At 38.3% G+C, this 21,543-nt stretch overlaps 1 protein-coding gene across 1 annotated transcript in view; it reads left to right on the plus strand.

The window, feature by feature from the left end:
• plxna4 (plexin A4) overlaps positions 1 to 21,543 on the plus strand; it is a 220,393-nt gene that overhangs the window by 125,761 nt on the left and 73,089 nt on the right. The window contains 2 exon segments of the mRNA XM_058773276.1: positions 1,350 to 1,450; positions 21,373 to 21,496. Coding sequence (XP_058629259.1) covers positions 1,350 to 1,450; positions 21,373 to 21,496 — 225 coding nt within the window.

Raw genomic sequence — 21,543 nt, forward strand, 5'->3', positions numbered from 1 at the left:
TCTTTATCCCGCTGTGTGTGACGAAATGCCACATTTAGCAGATGTGTACATGTGTGTTCTCGTGAACCTCTCTGCAAGTCTCTTTGCTTTCTGTTTGAGTTAATGTACAAACTATTACCAGTTTAATGATGGTTTTTAGAGGGAGAAAAATAAGTCTTCATTTTAAATATCAGCAGATGATTTTTTTTATATAAAGATTAATTAAAATAGTGAGGAATGCCATTCTATCCACACATTTTATTGAACACCTGGAAAGTGTTAATTAGGGCCCGAGGACCCTTTTGGAATTGTTCAGTTTCTTCTTCTTCTCCAAAATGAATCACATTTTTGAGGGCCTAAACATGATCAAACTCATAAAACTTTGCACACATACCAGAAGTTGCGAAAATTTACATCTGATATGGGTTTCAGAAGTGAGTGTGGCAAAATGGCTCAATAGCGCCTCCTATAAAATATCAACGAAGTGCCCCTCAAGCTGTGTTTCACATACATGTACAAAATTCGGTAGACACAAGTAACACACCAGTACCTACAAAAAAAGTCTCCAGGTACGAAGTCCGAAACCCAACAGGAAGTCTGCCTATTTTGCCATTTCAGGTGTTGTATTTAAACAAATTCCTCCTAGAGATTTAAACAGATCAACACCAAATTTGGTCAGTGTAATCTAAAGCACTTTGTGACATTAAATTGCGTAGATCTTGAGATTTCGTTGAAGGGTGTGTCAGTGGCGGTGTGACAAAGTTCGAAGTTTCACCATGGAATAATTGTTGTAACTCAGCCATACAAATGTCCGACCAGCCCCAAAATTCACATGTTTGATAAGAGTCCTGGCCTGAACACATCTAAAGGCCAATATTCTGTTTTAATTATAGCGCCACCTGCTGGCAATAGGAAATGTCTTGGTTTACACTAACTTAAACATGCAATGTCCAATCTGCACTAGATTTCACATTTTGGTAAGGGTCTTGGCCTAAAGACATCTACATGCCAATATTCAGTTATAGTCATAGTGCCAACAGCTGTCAGCAGGAAGTTTGGCACATATAAATGACTTTGACATTATTCCTCCTATATTTGCCACACAAATGCATATTACTGACCATTCGCGGTTTTCCTAACGCCACTGGGTGGTGGTGAGGCCGGGTGCAAGGGCCCTTTCAACACTGCTTGCAGCTTTAATTTTCAATGAGATTTGACAGTATGAACTTTTGCGATGAGGCACAGTTGAGACAAGTTTATCTTGTCTGTCTCCAATGTTGTAGTCAGTGGGAACACACCTTAAGAGAGACATAAATGAATCAAAGTCTCACTCCACACATAGTCTAACTTCTCTGTTTCTCTGTTTGCAGCTGACCCGTGTCCCAGTGGAGGCCTGCGAGCAGTACTCATCCTGTAAAGAGTGTCTGGGATCTGGAGATCCTCACTGTGGTTGGTGTGTGCTTCATAGCATGTGAGTACAACCCTCCTGCACTGTCCTGTATGTACAGGTAGACAAACTCCTGAGGATCATATAAAGGATGTACAGTATGTGTACTAGATGCTGTTTAAAGGGGTAGCCCCCCCAAAAATGAAAATTCTGTCATTATTTATTAACTACTTAGGACTGTGGAAAGTAAGATATTTTGAAGAATGTTGGTAACCAAACAATTTTGGTTCCCATTGACTTCCATTATACAGTGGTTGAAACTGGTAGCCAACATCTTTCAAAATATATTTTTGTGTGTTTGTGTGTGTTCTGTAGATGAAAGAAATGTACAGTATACGGCTATGGAATGACAATTTTCATTTTTGTGTGGATTATCCATTTAAGAGGCATGTGGGGTGATATGTTCTCATTTAGAGTAATTCAAGTAAGTCACATTTAAGTAAGTGTGTGGCCTTAGAGTTGAGGAACAGCTCTCTTCACCACCTCACATTTTTCCAACTAATGGATCTCAGACACACATGGAAACACATAAACACAAATACTCGTACACGGCCACCTTTCCACCCACTGTGTAGAAAGCAAGGGTGATGGATGCTTCAGGCCCTCAAGGGATGGCCACATTTCCCACTCCACTGTAAATTGAAAATTGGATTCTTGTCCTCTTTTGAGGACCCCAGAGGAGTGTGTGTGTGCGGCATGGTGAGCTCAAGCTTTCTCACATCTCAGCAGCTCCATATTCAATGACGTCTAGGTTTTAAAGGAGTGGTTGATTGGGATTTCACTTTTTTTACGTTAGTTAGTGTGTAATGTTGCTGTTTGAGCATAAACAATATCTGCAAAGTTGCAGCGCTGAAAGTTCAACGCAAACGGAGATATTGTCTTTTAAAATTCTGGCAGTTTAGTGCCTACAAAAACGACTAGTAAGGGACTACAACGAGTTACTTTCCGATACGTCACAAACCCAGATAAACCCCGCCCTTGGGAACATGTAACGAAGGGGCGAGGCCATGCTGTGCTGCTTTAGAGAAGAGAAAGAGAAAACTAGGGGTGCACGTAAAAATCTATTCATATATGAATCGCGATTCTGTCTTCTGACAATTCTAATGGATTCACAAATCAAAATCAATGTTATAAAGCAGCGGTTCTCAATCCTGTTCCTCGCGTCTCCTTGCTCTGCACACGCTCTGCATCTCTCTCTCTCTCGCTCTCTCTCATTCTCTCATTCAGATCGTCAGATCAGCTCCAACAAACTGTTCCAATTATTCACTTATTTTCACACAGCAATGAGAAGCTGGACATTATACATGGATGCGCGTTGCTGTGCTGTATTAAAGTTTTAATCAGAATAAAACCGTATATTAAAAGCTAACAGAAGCAGTAGAATTTACAAACAACAGCGTATCTAAAAGTATGAGACAACAACAAACAAACATTACCATTAAGAGCCGTGCTTGCACAGGTTCTGCGTGATCCTCTTCACTAATATTCTCTGTGTCTCAATCAGGCTCAAATTGATAAGCAATATAGACGACGCCACTGTTTACAATACAACCGGAGCACATGCCGCTGAGCTGAGGGGCAGGACGTTTAGACGCACACTAGAGGCAGTTTAGCGAATCACAACACATTGGACCAGCTAACCAATCAGAGCCCATCACGTATTTCTGAGGGAGGGGCGTCATAAAAACAGGAAATAATCGAGGCGTTTGTCAGAGAAGGGACAGAGAGGTGTGGAATAAAGGTAAATTATGTGAAAAATAATGCGTTTTTTTTAAAACGAAGCATGAACACATGTTAGACTGCACCCCATAAACACAATCAAGCCTAGAAAAAAAACAGTCAACCACCCCTTTAAAACACTTTACACACACATGCACACATCACCTGTGCCACTAAGGAGCGACAGGACCAGAGAGGGTCAAGCAGACATTGGCAGTATTTCAGACCAAAAGCACCGTTACACTTTTAAGTGCAGGAGAAAGAGAGGGGGAGTGAGGAAAGTAAAGAGATGTGTAGAGATTCAGGGCCTATCGCTCTCTGTTTCTCTCAGGGTTTTTGAGTGCTCTAGACACGACAGGGGCCATGGGCATGGCGTTTGCCACATGGCTGCCCAAGGTCAGGCATGCTTAAAATCTCACACTCATCTGTCTCTCACACTCATCTGTCTCTCACACTCCCGTTCTCTCTCGCTCTCTCTCGCTCTCTCTTGCTTTTGTAAAAGCGAGAGCTGCATTAGTGCTGGACAGTGAGACAGGTGCTCAAATGGCCTGTGCATGTATCGTTTCCTCCTGAGATGTTTGATAGTTTCGGTCTTAAGCTTTGTTGCTTAACGTCAGCTCTAGAGCACTTCCTTATCCAGACGATCTTTAAAGGATGAGTACAGGTGAATTGAGACACTTTGTACTACTTGTAGTAAACATTAGCATACTCTTATTTTTTTTATTTCGCAATTTTAATTATTTTTATCGATCATTATATTTAATATAATTAATTATTATATTATTATATATTATATAGTCATTTTAGACATTTAGCTATTTATTTAGCTAATTGACAATTTTAGCTGTTAGTTTAGTAATTTATGTTGTCCATTATATTTAATGTATCACATAATTTGTATTTTTATTAATGATTTCATTTATTAGCTCTTTACCAATTTTAGCAATTTATTTGGCAGTATTTTTTATCATTTTTAAGTCACATAATTTATGTACTATCTATTATCCATTTAAATATTTATTAAGCTGTTTATTCATGTAGCCACTTGGGTTTCTTTTTATTTATTTAAATCATTGGGGTTTTTTTTACTCACTTTTTAATTGGCCCACAATTGTTTTTAATATTTAAATACTAAATACAAGTCACATTAAAAACATTACGGTCTTAAACACCTTTGACTTGTGAATTCACAAGACGTAAGACAAATAGAGCATATAAACTTCTCAGATTTACCTATTGATTCAGGTGCAGTTGAAGGCAGGTGTGCAGTGTTGCTGCAAAGTAGATTGTGTTTTTATACTATTTGAATTTTGTCCAATTTATATTTTTTTGTTTATTTATTTAGCCGCTGTGAATGATGTTATTAGTTTTGGATTGAGTCCTGTGCGGGCTGATCAACTTGCCATGACTGTCCATGAAGGAAGGAGGTCATTTGTGACTGAAAACTGTGCAGCTAGAGAGAGAGAGAGAGCTGCCTCTTTCTCTCCTTCACTGTCATTTCTCTCTGTCCTCTGGCAGCAGAAACAGTGTCAAGTGTACACGGGACACAATGCTAATAAAAACAGCAGCAGTTTGTTGTTTAGCCTCAGGTGGTAGAAGGGCCAGCACTCGCAGGAGGTCTTTATGTTGGTTGGCAACACAACCAGTACGGCTGCATCTGCATAGGCCAACCCTCGCTTCCATTCAGGCCCTGTGTCGCTTCTTATTTTGGACTCTTTTGTCTCTGCATTTTTCATATCCCTGTTCTATTTGTCCCTTCTGTGTTTTTCATTACTTTCTCATAGCACTCTCTCATTCTCTCTCCTCTCTCATGGCCTCATGCCCAGAGAAAGTGAACAGCACCACTCTCTGATGGAGTCAGGCAATCTGACCTGGCCTCCCTGGGTCCCCGGCTGATTGATTGCCCTGGAGTTTACCTTTCCCATCTTCTCCTCCCCTGCATACTTAACCAGGGTCCCTGTAACTCGAGTCCTGTCCAGAGAGGGCTCTCTCACGCCAGGCATGACTCCTGCCAGTGTTTGTCTGCTGTAATCTACCTGTTTTTCATAGGTAATGATGCTTAAAGCAGCATATCTTAACACTGATATGCCACAAAGAGATTATCTGACTGTCATACAGCGACTGTATGGTTGTCTTTTTAATGAGAGATGAAAGACACTGTAAACAGATCAATAGAGAAGTGCAGAGATCAGATGGACTACACTTCTCACTCTGATCATTTCAGAGAGTTTGAGAGATCTGTTTGTCTCTCTCTCTGTCCATCTCTCTGTGAGAGATACAGTTCTAAGGTTCATTCTATTCTGTAGTCATTCTATTTTTTTTCTGTAGAAAGATAAATACATGTAGTGTAAGTGATTACATTTAAAATGGGTAAAATTCAACAATTTGAACATGGAGCTGCTTTGAAATCCCCATATCTATGGGAATGAACTATATGGGGCCTTGAAAATTAATATTTCAAAAGAAAAAGTTCATTACGAATGAGAATCTAGAAGGATATTAAAATATTTTGAATACTTTTAAAGTTACAAGCATGCAAACTTTGGAAAAAAAAAATATTTATGGCACTTAAATGGGTATGTTCTATGCAATGGTGTTGATAGAAAATCACAAGATACATTTCAACATTATTACATTCAACATTATTTGTTCTTCAGATACTCCTCTTTAAAAGAAAAAAGAATCAGCTGTATGCAAAATGACCCACATTTGGTTTTTGACCACTGAAAATGTGTACAATTTGCCAGTTTATTCATGGAGCTGGATTAAGATCACCAGATCTCTGGGATTGAGCCATTTAGGTACTTTAAAACAAACATGCCAAAAGGAAAGTTTGTTTAAAAACAGAATTTAAAAGGATATCTTTAATACTTTTTGAGTTACAGGCATGCAAATTTGAGGTAAAAAAAAAAAACACAAGTAGTACTTTTTGCCATTTTTGAACCATCTCCGTTGGCATATAATGAAACAGAGATTGCTCAATTCAACAGATTTTACTAATAGACCTACCAATCTGTGTAGAAATAAAAAATGATGCTGCCAGCTTTCTGAAGTCATTTTTACACCCCTGTAAATTGGCACCAAATCTCAGGTGAAAATTGTCATTTTGACCCCCTTCTGCAAAATAGTGGAATAACCAGGAAATATACATTTGTGACATTTTAATATTTTGGCTTTCATCACTATGCATGTTTATATTTCTCAAAAATCAAAAATTGAAGCTGGGGAAGTTTCCAAAATGTTGTTAATTTGACACGGAATAACCCTAAAATAAAAAACATTCATTGAAAAATTAACAAATTACAAATGTTGCTTTAACTGACAAAATAAGTCTAAAGTACTAAGATTGCAAATAAATAAAATAAATAAAAATGACAAAAGCACATGCAATTACTAAAACTCAAACTAAAATGAAAGTAAAAATGCAAAAAGGCTAATTCAAAATATTAAATACTATTAGTATATAAAATACTAAAATAACACTTCTCAATAAAGCACTTTTGTGAGCTGTTTGATGCTTAAAGTTCATGTAAGAAACTGGATTCAAATAAGTGAAAAAAAAAAAAACATTTATTTTTCAAGATGTCAGAAACCACACATAAAAACAGTGTAAAGTGGGAAAAGGTGCACTTGTCACCTTAAGCAACTATTTCTAGTTGCTCTGATCTTTTAATTTACTTTTGCCAGTGTAACTCAAAGTACAAAGCGTATCAGGGCAGGCACAGGAACTGATGATAAATTAACTAAGTAAAAGCTAAAAATAATTCATTTAAAAAGGTTTTAACGAGAACTGGAATTATTAATAATTGCCTAATTTTGCTCATCTTACTAGACCATAACACTGCCTCTGCTAACTCATACAATTACTCTTCCTCTGCGGAGAAAATCCCAGTTACCATAGTTACCCATGGATTTCTATAGAGGAACATGAAGAGGAATATATGGCTATTTATGGAAAGAAATACAAGTTTTTGTGCGTTTTTGGTAAAGAATAAAAAATAAAAAATAAAACCCTTAATAGTGTTCAGCACCAGATTCAAGTATGTTGGCTTAGAAACAGGAAATTTTAGGTATCATTCATATCTGTAACAAAACCTCTGAGGCACCAGTTTAACACCAGGGTTAGAGGTTTGTTCAGATCACTCAAGGAAGCCGTTAGCTCTTTTTCCTGTCTGTCTCTCTCATGATCCTCCCGACACATCAAAAAGCATGAAACAGTCTAATGGCACAAAGCAAGAGTTTCAGAGGGCTGTTTTGTGTTAAGTGAGGTCAATATGTTGGCCAGCAGAGCATAAATATAGTAATCTAGACTGCTGGAGAACAGGACTCTGTGATGAGACACAGATCACTACAGTCCTCAAGAGGGATGCAAAAGTCAAAAGAGTTCCACACAGTCACTAGAGAGAGAAGGAAAACAACATGCAGAAGGAATGGATGGATGGCTGGGCTTATTTGCTCAACTCGCACTACTATTGATCATGGGGAAAATGGAGCAGAGGGGTTAAGGGTCAGGGGGTCCATTTGAGTGTGTGTGTGTGTGTGTGTGTATAATCCACTTGGGAAGATTGTGTGTCACTAAATTAACAATGCATTAACTCAGTCTCAGGATGCTTGGCTCTGACCTTCAGTTTGTGGACTGGATCACCACACAAACCCTCAGACCCTCTGGTTTTTTTCTCTTTTACCACTGTTGAACAGTGTAAACTAATCCTAAATCTTGTTTCCTTGAAAGTTTAAATGCAGTGGGCATTAAAGGGGTAATATGATGCAATTTCAAGTTTTCCTTTCTCTTTGGAGTGTTACAAGCTGTTCGTGCATAGGTGAGATCCCTAAAGTTGCAAAGACTAAAGTCTCAAACCCAAAGAGATATTCTTTATAAAAGTTAAGACTCGTCCACGCTCCCCTAAAATGGCTCATTCAAACACACCCCCACATGTCTACGTCACGATGTGGAAATATTTGTGTAATGCTGCCCAAATGTTCACTCAAAGAAAGAAGGTGTGGTTTCAGTAACCGCAGTAGTGTTGATGCAGTCATGTCAGGGAGACGCTGTGTGTTTCTATGCGAAAGCAAAAGCACTTTATTTGGCTATCCGAAAGTAGATGCAATTAGAAATCATTGATAAAGATTTGTTTACAACACAACAGCACAACCCAAATGTTCGAATGGATGGATGACAGTTTTGTGGGCCTAGGAGAGTACAAGGCTGGCTATGGACGAAAGCTATTTCTAAAAAAAAAAAATTAAATAAAAGGGTCAATTCCGACTTTGCTATGACAATCCGACACTTCTGAATCAGCAACTGTAAGTACGTTTTGTTCTTAGTTCAAGTATTGCTGTTGACTGTTCAAATGCGGAGTTTTGTGCATAACGCGTCGTGTGAGTGTGTGTGTGAGGGAACAGGGTCACATCACAGCGGAGTGTACAGCCGGTCAGAAATAGTCTTAACCGTGGCTTATGTACTGCAAATACATACGAGCATCATCACTGTGTCTGTCACGCGACTCTGTTCCCCTTTCGGGCTTGAACTGATAAAACTAACTTGAAAGCTGAAGCTCGCGATTATGGTAAGTGGCGTTACATTTCTGACGCGTGCTTGTGGTGTTCGGCCAATCACAATGCACTGGGTCAGTTGGCCAATCAGAGTAGACTGCACTTGTTGGAAGGAGGGGCTTTGTAGAAAACGATGCATTTGAGAGAGGCGGGGCATAGAGGAACTACAATAATGTACAGTATTTGAAAAATAATGTGTTTTTTGAACATTAAAGCATGTCAACATATTCTGTTACACCAAATACACAAAATAATGATCTTTAAAATATCATCATGTGACCCCTTTAAAACATACAACAAATTGACTTACTAAGCTGGATTCAGTTGTGCTGAGGTCTTGAATACAAAATGGCCAGGGCCAAAATGGCCTCCATACATCTTTCATCTGAATGTGAGTTATAAGACAAACCTGAGGCAACAATACCTTTTAAATTTATTTTATAGCTATGAGATTGGATAGCAAGGGAGAAAAGACAAATATCTGTGAGTTGCTGTTTAGTTTAAGAGCCTCTCTGCAAGTTTGTTGTTTCCAATCAACCTTCAGATAACCTTCCCTCTCGCTGTCAACACAGGAGCAAAGCCGCCTGCTCCAGACTTCTGTTTACCCAGAAGATCTCCAGAAGAGTCTGTTAGTCTTGGAAAACAGGACCAGAGAGGCAAAAATCAATAACTCTAGGAGAGGGGGAGGGCGCTCCCCTAGTTTAAATGTTCAGATGTGTAATTTATGAAGCGGTTTGTTTACTTGTTAAGGCTTTCATTTTTTTTTCCCATCTGAACCCTCTCTGCCCCTTTAACTTGGAGAGGATCATTTGTTCATGTTTATGAGAGAAGAGCATTAGTATTGTTGTATATTCTAGACCCACACAAAATGAATACATTTTTATACTTATTTATATAAAAAAGTTGAATTAGGGATCAAGTAAAATAAATAAATAAGTGAGAAAGTGCTGTTGCAATCAGCATAGTATTTTGTGAATGAAGGATGTTTGCATTCTCTCAATCTGTGGAGTCTATAGTATTCATTTAATTTTTTAATCCCAGATTGAGTGGAAAACGTATTCATCACAGTTTAACAACATTACATCCATCCTTGACGATCGCACTAGTTCCCGAGGGCTGCAATGAATAACTCCCCTGACTGCTTTACAAATGTCTTGGAAACATTGCCAGAATGTTTCGCAGGCAGTCATTTTGCATAGGGTGTAAATGAGCAGCGATTGTGATGCTTTGGAATGGTGTGGAGACGGAAAGGCTGTAAATCATAATTAAGACAGGGAAAATAAGGCTGTCAGATTTCCGTCTCTCTTTTCGAAGGCTGACAGGCTGAGACTGGAGCAGATTGACAGAGATGCAAATTCACACTCCATTATAATATCTTTATGTATCTTTATTAGGATGGCTATGAGATGGATATTATTTTGGGGCATATCAAGAATATCAATATGTCTCTATCCATCAGTATCTTTGACAGCTTGTTGCTGAGGCTTTATGAGAGATGCGATCATTGTTTAAAACTGTAATGGCCATGATGTCCTTCACGAACAAACTTTACAGATTGCATCCACAAGTGAATAGGGTTTATGGTTTTATTATTTTATTTATTTATTTATTTGTTTGTTAATTTTATATTTCAAATGTATTATTTAGCTTTTTTATTTTTCAAAATAAGGTATTGGGTAAAAACATTAAACCTTTAACAATAATACTTACATTACAAAAACATTTTTACAACCTGATTTCATGACTAAAACGTACCCGTGGAAAGTTTTTCGCAAAACATGAAATGCATACCAATAATTGCTGTACATATCACTGCAGTTTCCAACAGAAATGAACACTAGAGGTGGTAAAATAGCAAGAAAACACTTGTAATTGTTTCTGTACACAGTTATGTTTCACTTTCTGGACGTAAAAAGCTTGCTTGGTATCTCAGCCGGCACAGAACTGGACTTAGGATGTGGAATCTTTGGGTACGAATCCCATGAAAAACATGACTCACGATGAAAGAGCTCAAAGATGAGATATCGAAAAACAAGCAAAAATGGCATGCTTGTGGTTGCGGTTTTACGTCACATTCGCTTTTGTTCGTACTATCGGGTAGGTTTAGCTGTAATGCAGATGGTTTTTCTGTTCCAGGAAAAAAATTAACACTCTTAGTGCCACTCAGTGGACATTTCACATCGAATATGTCACGAAACGTACATGGCACTACCTATGTAAGTTTTTGTCATTTTAAAATTGCGTTTTTCAATCATTTTTTTCAACATTAAATATTTTTCTCAGTTTTAAATTGATTACATTTTAAAATTACATTTTTAAACTCAAACAGTAGAGCATGGCGCTAGAAATTTCGAGATTATGGGTTCGATTCCTAGCAAAATTCACATTCTTCTGTATACCTGCCTTTAACCATGAAATCAAATTGACATAACAATTGTAATAGAAATTTTATTCAACAAGTTAATCTGGGACCAAAGAAATTTTGGTAACACTTTATTTTAGGGTCTTTTAACAAGTTGTTAATTACTTACTATTAGTAGTAATTAAGCCCATATTAATGCCTTATTCTACATGACCTTATTCTACATCCCTAATCCTACCGAATACCTAAACTTAACAGCTAGCTTACTAGCTATTAATAAGAAGCAAATTAGAAAGTTTTTTGAGGGAAAAGTCGTAGTTAATGCTGAATAACTATTCCCTATTCTAAAGTGTTACCGAAATTTTGTCAGAGCTGGGCAATTAAAAAAAAAAAATTATTATTTTAACAATGACACACAAATGGCTCGTTTCCACTGAGCAGTACGGTTTGGTACAGTACGGTATGGTACGCAATTATTTCTGCTGTCAGAAGTTGTGAATGGTACCAAAATAGCGTAGCATACCGTACCGTACCACTTTTTTGGTACCCTTCCGTTGGGGTACCTAGCACAGCAAAGGGTAGCAAAAGGGTGGAGCTAAACTAACTGCAGAACGTTGATTTATTGACTAGAATCGTCACATTTGCGTCATACAAGGGGTTAAATCTTCTCCTTCACTCGTTCCACTCTTTGCTTTATTTACATCAGAGGGCGCAAACGCAAAAAAATATAACAGTGTATTTTATCATTTTATATTTTCACACGGACAATAGCCGTTTCTCAATATGCATTCTTGTCTGTTCTTGTGGACTTGTGAAACGGTCATTGCCCAAAAACCCGCGTAATTTTCTAAATATACTGTTATTGTGTCATGAAATGTATTTTTAAGAGTTTTTTCAGGAGAGAATGTAATTGTTTAAATCTCAAATCTGTGGTTTATTTATAAAGATAGCTCCTATTTGAAAATTTGCTATGCCGATTTCGGAGCTCCATGCGATCACCGGGCGCTCAGTGCTTGTGTGTCCGCATAGAGCAGCCTTAGCTCGGCTAGTCCTTCTGACATTTCCGCTGGCTCTGATGTCTCTGTAGTAATTAAACATGAGATACAATTCGTTGTGGGTAGGCTATATTTAGCAGACATTGGTGGTCTCATGAATCTATGATTTGTTCCTGGTCATATCGTTTTGGCTGAGCACAAAGTTATGTTTAACTTTTTATATATTTATTTTGAACTTTACCGTAGAACAACGCTGACCTGTAGCATACATTTGACTGAATTGTTTGCTTTTGTCTTTATTTCCTCTTATATAAGCCTCTTATACTTTGTACTTATACTTTTATAATGGCTATTATTGTTCATTAAAACTGACATTTAACAAAAAGAGGCAGAGTTGTGCTTATTGTCGCGCTTTATCGTCTATCACTACTTTCCGGCATACATCACGCCTACCAAGTAAGGGTACTATTGGCAGTGGAAACGCAAGCCTGATCAGGGTTACCCATACCGAATCGTACTGTACTAAACTGTGCTGTACCGTACCGCTCAGTGGAAACGAGCCATAAGTAGTTACAGCACTTTTGCATGTGGCATTTCTAAAATGATGTAGACTGCACATGCAAATAAACGGTACTATCAGCAGGAGCAATTTATTCTTAGAGCATTCCACCCGGACCTGTCAAGTCAGTCCTGAGTTGTTTTGGACCCAAAACACGCACGGCACCCTCTGTGCCCAGCAGAGAGTGGCATCTCCCCAGGGGAACAGGACCGGCTCTGTCGCCCCTGGTGCTGAACTCCTGAAGAGCCGGGAGGAGGAGTTTGCGGCTGGCTGAGAGAAAGGAACATGCTCCAAAAGTGACGGAAGCATCAGGACAGAACTACAGCCACACTCACGACTGTCAGCGAGATCTCTCAGAGAGCAGGCAGTCCTACACGACTCAACCTATCCCTCACTGTCACCATGCTGTCACCAGAGAAAGAGCAGGAGACACAGAGAGAGAAGGCAAAGGGGAGAGGGGGTAGAAGACAGCAAGCGGGGTGGCCTGTCCTGGTGTGACAGAGCGTGAACTAGACATGGAGACAGACACACCTGAGAGAGAAAGAGAGAAAGCACACAGGCATTGATTGAAAAGACAGGAAATAGATGTGGAGGAAGTTAAAGGAATAGTTCAAGCAAAAATGAAAATTCTGTCATTATGTATTCATCGTCATGTCATTCCAAAGCGCATTACTGTCTACTTCCCAGAAGCGAAAGGAAATTCAGAAATTCAAATTTCATTTTTTTTTGTGTTTAGCAGAACAAAGTCAGTCATACATTTTGGAGTAACACCAACATAAGAATGACAACATTTTTATTTATTTTATTAATTAACTTTTTTATTATATTATACTAATGGTAATATATACACCACTGAATAAACTGTTATTAAATTCTAATAATATTTTGGTTACACTTTATTTCAAGGAGTCCTTGTTACAGTGTAATTACACATTTAAGTACTGAGTAATATTAATTAACTACATGTACTTACTATATGGTTAGGGTTAGGATTAGGGTTTGGCTTATGGTTACTTGCATGTAATTATGAATAATTTATTGTTATAATAGTAAGCACATATAACTTGTGTAACAAGGACGCCGTAAAATAGTGTTACCAATATTTATACATATACAATAAAGTCCCATTAATGTTAAATAATGCATTAACTAACATTAACCAAAAACGAGCATGTAACATTATGTATCAATCTTTAACTTTAGTCACTTAGTATACTGCACAAAAGACTCAATGAATCCATTGTTTTAAATGTATAATTCCAACCAAATCACTAAAGTAAAGCAAAGTTCTCAGCACAAGTTTTATGCTACAAAAATTATATTTTTACAATAACCTTTCTGAGCTCGTTTAACAATAGAGACTTCTTGTCACAGTGTGATATAGCAACTAAAAAGTGCTGTTAGAATGTGCTTCTAAATTTATCTTGTGAAAAATTTCCTTTTCATGATTTTCCAAGTCTTTGAATGGTCTATAAAGCTGTGGGAATAAACACCGCTGTGAATTATGGAAAGAACATTGCATTCATCACAGCAGGTGTACGGTTTTGAACCAGCACAGGTAAGATACGAAATGAGACAGTCTTGTGTTCATTGTAGCCTAATTTTACACAGGTTTCAAATGTCATGCATGTTTCTCTTTTCCAAACAACTCCAGAAACGTGATATGCCAGTTCACAAACTCTTTGTAATTGCCATTCACCTTGCATTGGCACAGAAGCAAAATGTTTTCATAAATGTTCGACCAGATCAGATTGTTCTCTCTAATTTGAGCGGCACATTGATTTTTCCTCTGGGCACATGGAACCTGTTGGATCATTCTCTCAGGTGGCTGAAGACCTGCTTGTTTGCCCTTTGTGATAGAGGACAGACGCTCTATCTATAGCACACACACTCTCAAGTTACTCTCCTTTCTTAGGTGGAGTCTTATTGAGTGTGACCTCTTTAAAATGCTTTGTATAACTTTGAAGACAAAGAATCTAAATGTCCTCACATCCACTCTGCCTTTGTCTTTTTCAGTCATTCTTAGAGGTCTTCCGTGTTCTGTATTTCTTTCTGCTGAAAATTCAGTTGACCCCTGCAGCTGAAAGGAAAAAGATCTGTCTGCTCGATCTAAACAGCAAGAGATGATAAAAAAAAAAAAAAGAGTTGTAAACGTTCCTCTGAGCTGGATCCTGACAGCCGGAAGGCAAGCACAGGAGACAGATCGGGTATTAATATGTGCAATGTTTGATCAGATCTGTAGGGGACGTGGTGTTGGAGGAGACTGATAATCTGTTTAATATTAGCAGGGTAAGATGGGTCCCCTGGCCCAGTAGGAACAGGGACAGCAGGGAGATGAGATGAAGGAGCCGGTCTGAGGTGTTTTTGACAGCTCCTGAAATTGCATGCGAGCGCTGCTGCGTCACGGAAAACTTGACGCGTTTATGGCATTGAGATGAATTGTGGGTATTTGTGTGGGTGTGTGCAACTTTGATAGGTAATGCGTCTCTCCAGCTGTGCCGTAGTCTGGAGTCAGATGGATTCAAGTCACATGAAAGTGTTTAGAAATGCAGCTCAGATTCTGAGGTCATGCTGCTTTTAGGCATATTTGGCGTAGAAGTAAATAGGTTTGGGCAAAAGTACAAGAATCCATGGCAATCTTTGTAGCCTGTACTTCCAAACAACCATTAAAGGGATAGGCTACCCAAAACTTACAATTCTGTCATCATTTACTTAAAACATTTTCAGTTTTCTGTCGATTTCCATGATATTTTTGACCACACAGTGGAAGTCAATTGTCACCAAACTGTTTGGTTACCAACATTCTTCAAAAAATCATCTTTTGTGTTTCACAAAAGAAAGTAAACCATAAGGCAATTATTATCAATTATTTTACATGATTTGTTGCTTTTTATATCCCCATAGTAGATTTTGACTTACATGACCATCAATCATATCAAATTATACAAATCTTACAATTTACAAAGGGCATGAATTGGCTCTGTTTTAAGTCTGTTTTAGACCGAGTTGTTACATAATGCGAATTATGTCATCTTTGCACTGTCGTCAGACTTATTCATTTGTCATGAATAATCTTGTCTTTTGGTTTGTCTATAAAGTTCCAAATAGAAAATGAGATAAAGTGCTTTTTATTTCTTTAAAAAAATAAAAATTAATTCACTGCATTAAAGGGTTACTCCTCCCCAAAATGAAAATTTTGTCATTAATCACTTACCCCCATGTCGTTCCAAACCTGTAAAAACTTTGTTCGTCTTCAGAACACAATTTAAGATATTTTAGATGAAACCCAGGAGGCTTGTGACTGTCCCATTGACTGCCAAGTAATTAACACTGTCAAGGCCCAGAAAAGTATGTAAAGCATCGTCAGGATAGTCCATCTGCCATCAGTGGTTCAATCTGAATTTTATGAAGCGATGAGAATACTTTTTGTACGCAAAGAAAATAAAATAAAAAATTTTCAACAATTTGTCTCCTCTGCCGCAACACAAGGATACGTTTTATACGTGTCTTTTTTACGCTTTGATTTGAACGAAAATAGCGCATCCTTATTGGTGCGGCTGATACAGAGGAGCGTACACAGTTTGCATTCAGTGGACCAAAATGGCGCTACGGTGACGCGGAAAGACACGGAGATGAATTGTTGAAAAAAGTTATTTTTATTTTCTTTGCGTACAAAAAGTATTCTCGTCACTTCATAAAATTCAGATTGAACCACTGATGGCAGATGGACTATCCTGACGATGTCTTTCATACTTTTCTGGGCCTTGACAGTGTTAATTACTTGGCAGCCAATGGGACAGTCACAAGCCTCCCAGGTTTCACCTAAAATATCTTAAATTGTCTTCCGAAGACGAACAAAGTTTTTACGGGTTTGGAACGTCATGGGGGTAAGTGATTAATGACAATTTTTATTTTGGGGTGGAGTAACCCTTAAAGTAAACGAGCATAATATATACTTGTTTATATGTAATAGAAACTTGTTTGTGATTTATATACCGCTGCATGCTGTATGAATATTGGATTCTACTTTTTGGACATGAGTGCTTCAGCCTGGATGTTTTTTGTGCAAGCGTTTGTTTGTGTGTCTCAGTATGCCTCAGTGTGTTGGGGTCGTTCCCGGGGTGCTCCACACTAATTTTCCACTCAGCTGAGGTTTGTGGCCCAGTGGGGGGGCAGTGGCCCCGAGGTCTCTGCTGGGAATAATCGGGTCAGAGCCACTGGGCTGCGTAATGACTCTCCACGAGTCTCTTCCTCTTTCTCTCTTCTCCCCTCCTTCCTTCTCTCTGCTTCATGGCTCCCTATTTCCTTCCATCCTTCTTCTTTGCTCACTCCATAATGATGGTGACCGACCGGCTCTTCTCTCGCAGGGGGCTCTGAGGGTCTGGCTCACAGCGCTGCCTCTAAATTTAAACCTGCCATTTGTCATTGTGGCTGCACCTTCTTTTGTCAGTGCTCTCCCTTGCTCCCTTTCTCTCTGGGTATCACTGCATTTTAAAATAATTATTTTCTATATGTGCAACTTTACGGGGGTTTGTCTGTCTGGCCACTGGGCAATAGTTCAGCTCAATTTCCTCTTCTTGCTCCTCATCCGTTAATCATTGGGAATCTGTCCCAAAGGGAGGCTTGATAACCATCGGGATGAATGTATATTTAAGTGCATATTCAAATATGCATTGACTCATCTATAAGTAATCTTAATATGTTACTGTACTATATGTAGAGCATGACCTGGCTAGAGTTCAAAAGTCTGTCTTATAGCAGCTGAACTCCATGGTACTGTGGCTTTGCCTTTTATTTTACGCATAATGGAATTTCAATGAGATGTTTGGAGTAGAATTGGCTTAGGAACGGTAGGCGTTTCACGGTAAAAGGTTTTTCTTCTGCTATCAAAACTATGACTACTGTGGTAGCATTTTAAAACACACTTCCAATTCCAAGGTTATTGTAAAAGGTAGGATCTTAATTATTCTGCTTCCCAAGTTAACTGCAGTAATTTGGGCCAAATTCTAAAGCGGCAATCACAGAATGTACTGCAACAAGCTCAGTGAAAGGAAAAAACTGAGGTGTTGGGTGAGATCAGTTACATTACTTTAATGAAGTAATTGACATTTACACTACTCATCACATTTTAAATAGGGTAATCTGTAACCTATTACATTTCCAGAGTAACCTCACCAACATGTATACTCCATAAATCCTAAAATTACTGTGTTGGTTTGCTTTTCTAAGCATAGACAGTCTCTTTCCTTTGAAACCTACTTCTGTAGTTCTTCTCCAGTATTCGTCCCATTAGAGCTGTCTTTGCTTCATGCTGCTGGTCAGACCTTGGGAGTTCCCACACTTTAAACTCCACTAGGCCACTGTCATCAGTCACACGTGAGAAATGTACTTCCTCATGTTTATTATACGTAAATTAGTCTTGGCAAAGCGAGGTTGCTACTATTTTCCAGTATGAGCCCCAACTCATTCTTATGGTAAATTAACAGTTTTAGTTGTACAGCAAGTGAAACTCTGTTGAATAAAACTCCTTGAGGGATTTATTATTTTAACAGAACTTATTATTTAGCTGCTTCTGGCTGACTCTGTTAGCTGCTTTCTTCTGAAGACATCTGCAGTCTCTCTCTATCTGTGGGTTTGATGTGAAGGGTGGCATTGCAAACTTACTATAATTCTTTCCCCCGATCAAAACACAAAACTGGCAAGTATGATGAATTTGGATGCACTAATTACATGTTTTTATTCGTTTACCGATGTGCGTAGTTATTTATTTGTTTATTATCTCCTCTGCTAGCATGGATGATGTGATGGTATTTAGGTCAGTGTGTCAGAGAGCAGAGTGAACGGAGGGTCACGAGGGGAACAGGAAGAGAGAGGGCAGGCGAGATGCCAGGAGGCCGTCTTGAGTGTTTTGCATGTGCCCACTCCAGCGCTCCCGTCTGCCTGATCGCTTTGATGCGATTTCATTTCCTGTTCATTATTCATCAAAGTACCGCATTTCTCCATGTTCGGGCAGCATTTACATAACGAGGGAAACAAATTACTCCTTAGTCGTCTAATAGAGCAGTTTACTTTACTAATGATAAGGTATTAAAACAAACCTCCCGCATGTTGACAGGTGCACGCTGGATGACTTATCAGGGAGATCACCAATTCATCAGATGGAAAAGCATTTGCAGAGCTGAGATGGTTTTAATAAACTCATTTAACTGCACATACACACATGTAGAAATATTAATGAAGTACACACACAAATACACACTAGAAAAGTCTTGAAACTGGAAATGCAACCCAATGTAATATATTATAATTAACTAATAGAAGTCAGTTATACAATGCAATGTATTGATAATATTAATATGAAATGTGAAGTATATTGTAATTTCATATGTATAAAATTTAGTGTTATATTTTTTATTTTACAAAAATATCTACTATGAAATGTGTAATATATTTTTTGTATTTATAAAATTGTTTATAATATTTCCAAATGCAACAGAACTGATCATTGGACAATGAAATAAATATTATATAGAAATAAATAAATACTGTTCACAATTTAACTGGAAATGTGAATAAAGAAAATAAATAAGGCCAGTTTCATACTCATTTTATTCATCCAATAAATGTTTAATTTATTAAAGGAGTGAGATACACAAACAGTTCTGTTTATCCTGCTGATATTTGTCTCCGGGCCTTTTACACGAGCTCGTAAATGAAGGCTCATAAATGTTTTTACAGTGCTCTCAGGCCATAAGCAGGCATCTCCTTTATTGCCCTTTTAAATAAGAAATATTCCCGTTCTTACAAGCTGAATTGACTTGTTTCAGCCACAACATGTCAAAGCCCCTGTAATCTTCAAATTATAAACAGACAACCCTTATATGCCCCCTATTGGTGAGAAAGAATAATGTCTGTGTTTAAACAGGCTTCACTGCCTACATACTTTCCTGTAGTGTTACGTAATGGGCGCGGACCGAGAGGGACTTGTTAGGTGTGATGTTTTATTAAAGGACTTTGACAAGTGCGTCTAACTGCGGCATGCACAGCCCCGCCAAATCATCCAGAGACTCGCACAAGACAGTTTGTCTCTCCCACAGCGCTGTGAGAATGCAACACACTCTGTCGTTTTAGAGTTCAATGTTTCACCACCCATAGCTTCCACCTAGCGTAAGTGTGTGTGTGTTTGAACACGTAGTACACAGCATGCTTATTAAATAAGCTGCAGAAAAGGGATTCAGGCTGTGTGATTGGAGCTACAAAGGAGGCCATTCTGATTAAACGCATCTTAGACCTGCTTAGCACAGAAGCACAGAGAAAGAGGATGATTGTTGCCATTTAAATCTCTTTCGTTTCCTCTTTCATTCACCAGCAGATTATACTCATTCTGTTCTCAGAGTTCTCCACGTTAGGCTTCTTAACTTTTCAATTCATTCACTGTCCTACCTCTCTCTCCCGCCTTCTTTTCTGCAGTGGAAGAAAACCCTGTCACAACTGTCATCCGTTATAAACTTCTCTCCCTCTCGTAAGGACTCTGTGCTGATTCGTAGTTAATTGCTTCACAGATTTGAATAAAGCCAATCTGGATTAGTCAGGGGAATGACAGGCTAAAAAAACCCAGTCAGAGCAGACTATTTTATCCACTGTTGTACTATCCAAGCCAGAAAAACTTTGAAATGTTTAAGTGTAGGACTCAATTGTGCGCTTTCGTATGTAGGTATATTTTATGAACCATTACAAGATGTGTTTTGGGTATTTTATCCAAAAATTGTATATTGTATTATATTATATTTTAAATTGGTTCTTCTAAATACTTACTGTATAATTTGTACTTTTAATCTAATACATTTTTTTTAATTAAGATTTCAAATAAAAAATATAAATAATTAAATACATTATATTTAAATATTAACTTTATTTTAATATTTTATCAAAAGGACATTTTACTTTTCTACTCAATAGCACTGAATTCATGTCATTATATCTTATGAAGGATTAGAAGTAGTGTCTAAACAAATAAATGAATAATCTTTTTAATGCTGATTGTTTTTATAATTAAATATTACATTAATTTACTGTTACAGGGTCCAGGCAAACAGCACGCTGTATTGGTGTCTGGGTTCTTTAGCACCATTTTGTACCTTGCAAGTCAAGCGGTCAGAACTAAGTCACTAGTGTAAAATAGTCTTAAACGTGCTTAACCTTGGTCCTGTAATCTGATGTGTCTGGATTAGATGTCACAGTGTTAGGGTGGTCCCCTCATCGGCTCTGTGACCCAGTGTTGTGAACGGATCAGAGTGGAGGGTGTTTGGATCTAAAGGGAGGGTCTCTGAGCTCTGCTTCTCCCCACCTGCAGAACCCGGCAGCCATGAATACGCTTCATTAAGGGTAGAGCACAAAGCTGGCTTGTCCCTCGGTCCTTTGGGCCTGCTCTGCTTCCACAAATAGAGTCGCTGTTGTTTTAGCACCGCCGAGAGAACAGAAACAGGATAGAGTCACCACAACCAACTGGTCTTTTCTTTCTCTCTCTGTAACCACCTCCCTCTCTCCTGAAATATGAAACAGAAATATAATGCATGGATTTGGACTAGTAACCAAGCTTGTGTTCTGTTTCCCTCATGCTGCACTGGTCACAGATAGGAGATGGTTGAACGCATTTGTGCAGCTGTTTTGATTTTCCCCCACATTCTATCAAATGCTTTGTCTTCCTTTTACACGCTGTCTTTCTCACGTATTTTTTTTTTTTGTCTTTGTTTTCCAGGTGCACCAGGAAGGAGAAGTGTGAGCGGTCATCCGAGCCTCGACGTTTTGCCTCTGATATAAAGCAGTGTGTGAGACTCAGCGTTCACCCCAACAACATCTCCGTGTCTCAATACAGTGTCATGGTGAGCGCTAATTTTCAATTCTCACCTCAGTTCCGTCTGTGTAATAA

Source organism: Onychostoma macrolepis, chromosome 04 (assembly GCF_012432095.1).
Source record: "Onychostoma macrolepis isolate SWU-2019 chromosome 04, ASM1243209v1, whole genome shotgun sequence".
Classification (NCBI taxonomy): Eukaryota; Metazoa; Chordata; class Actinopteri; order Cypriniformes; family Cyprinidae; genus Onychostoma; species Onychostoma macrolepis.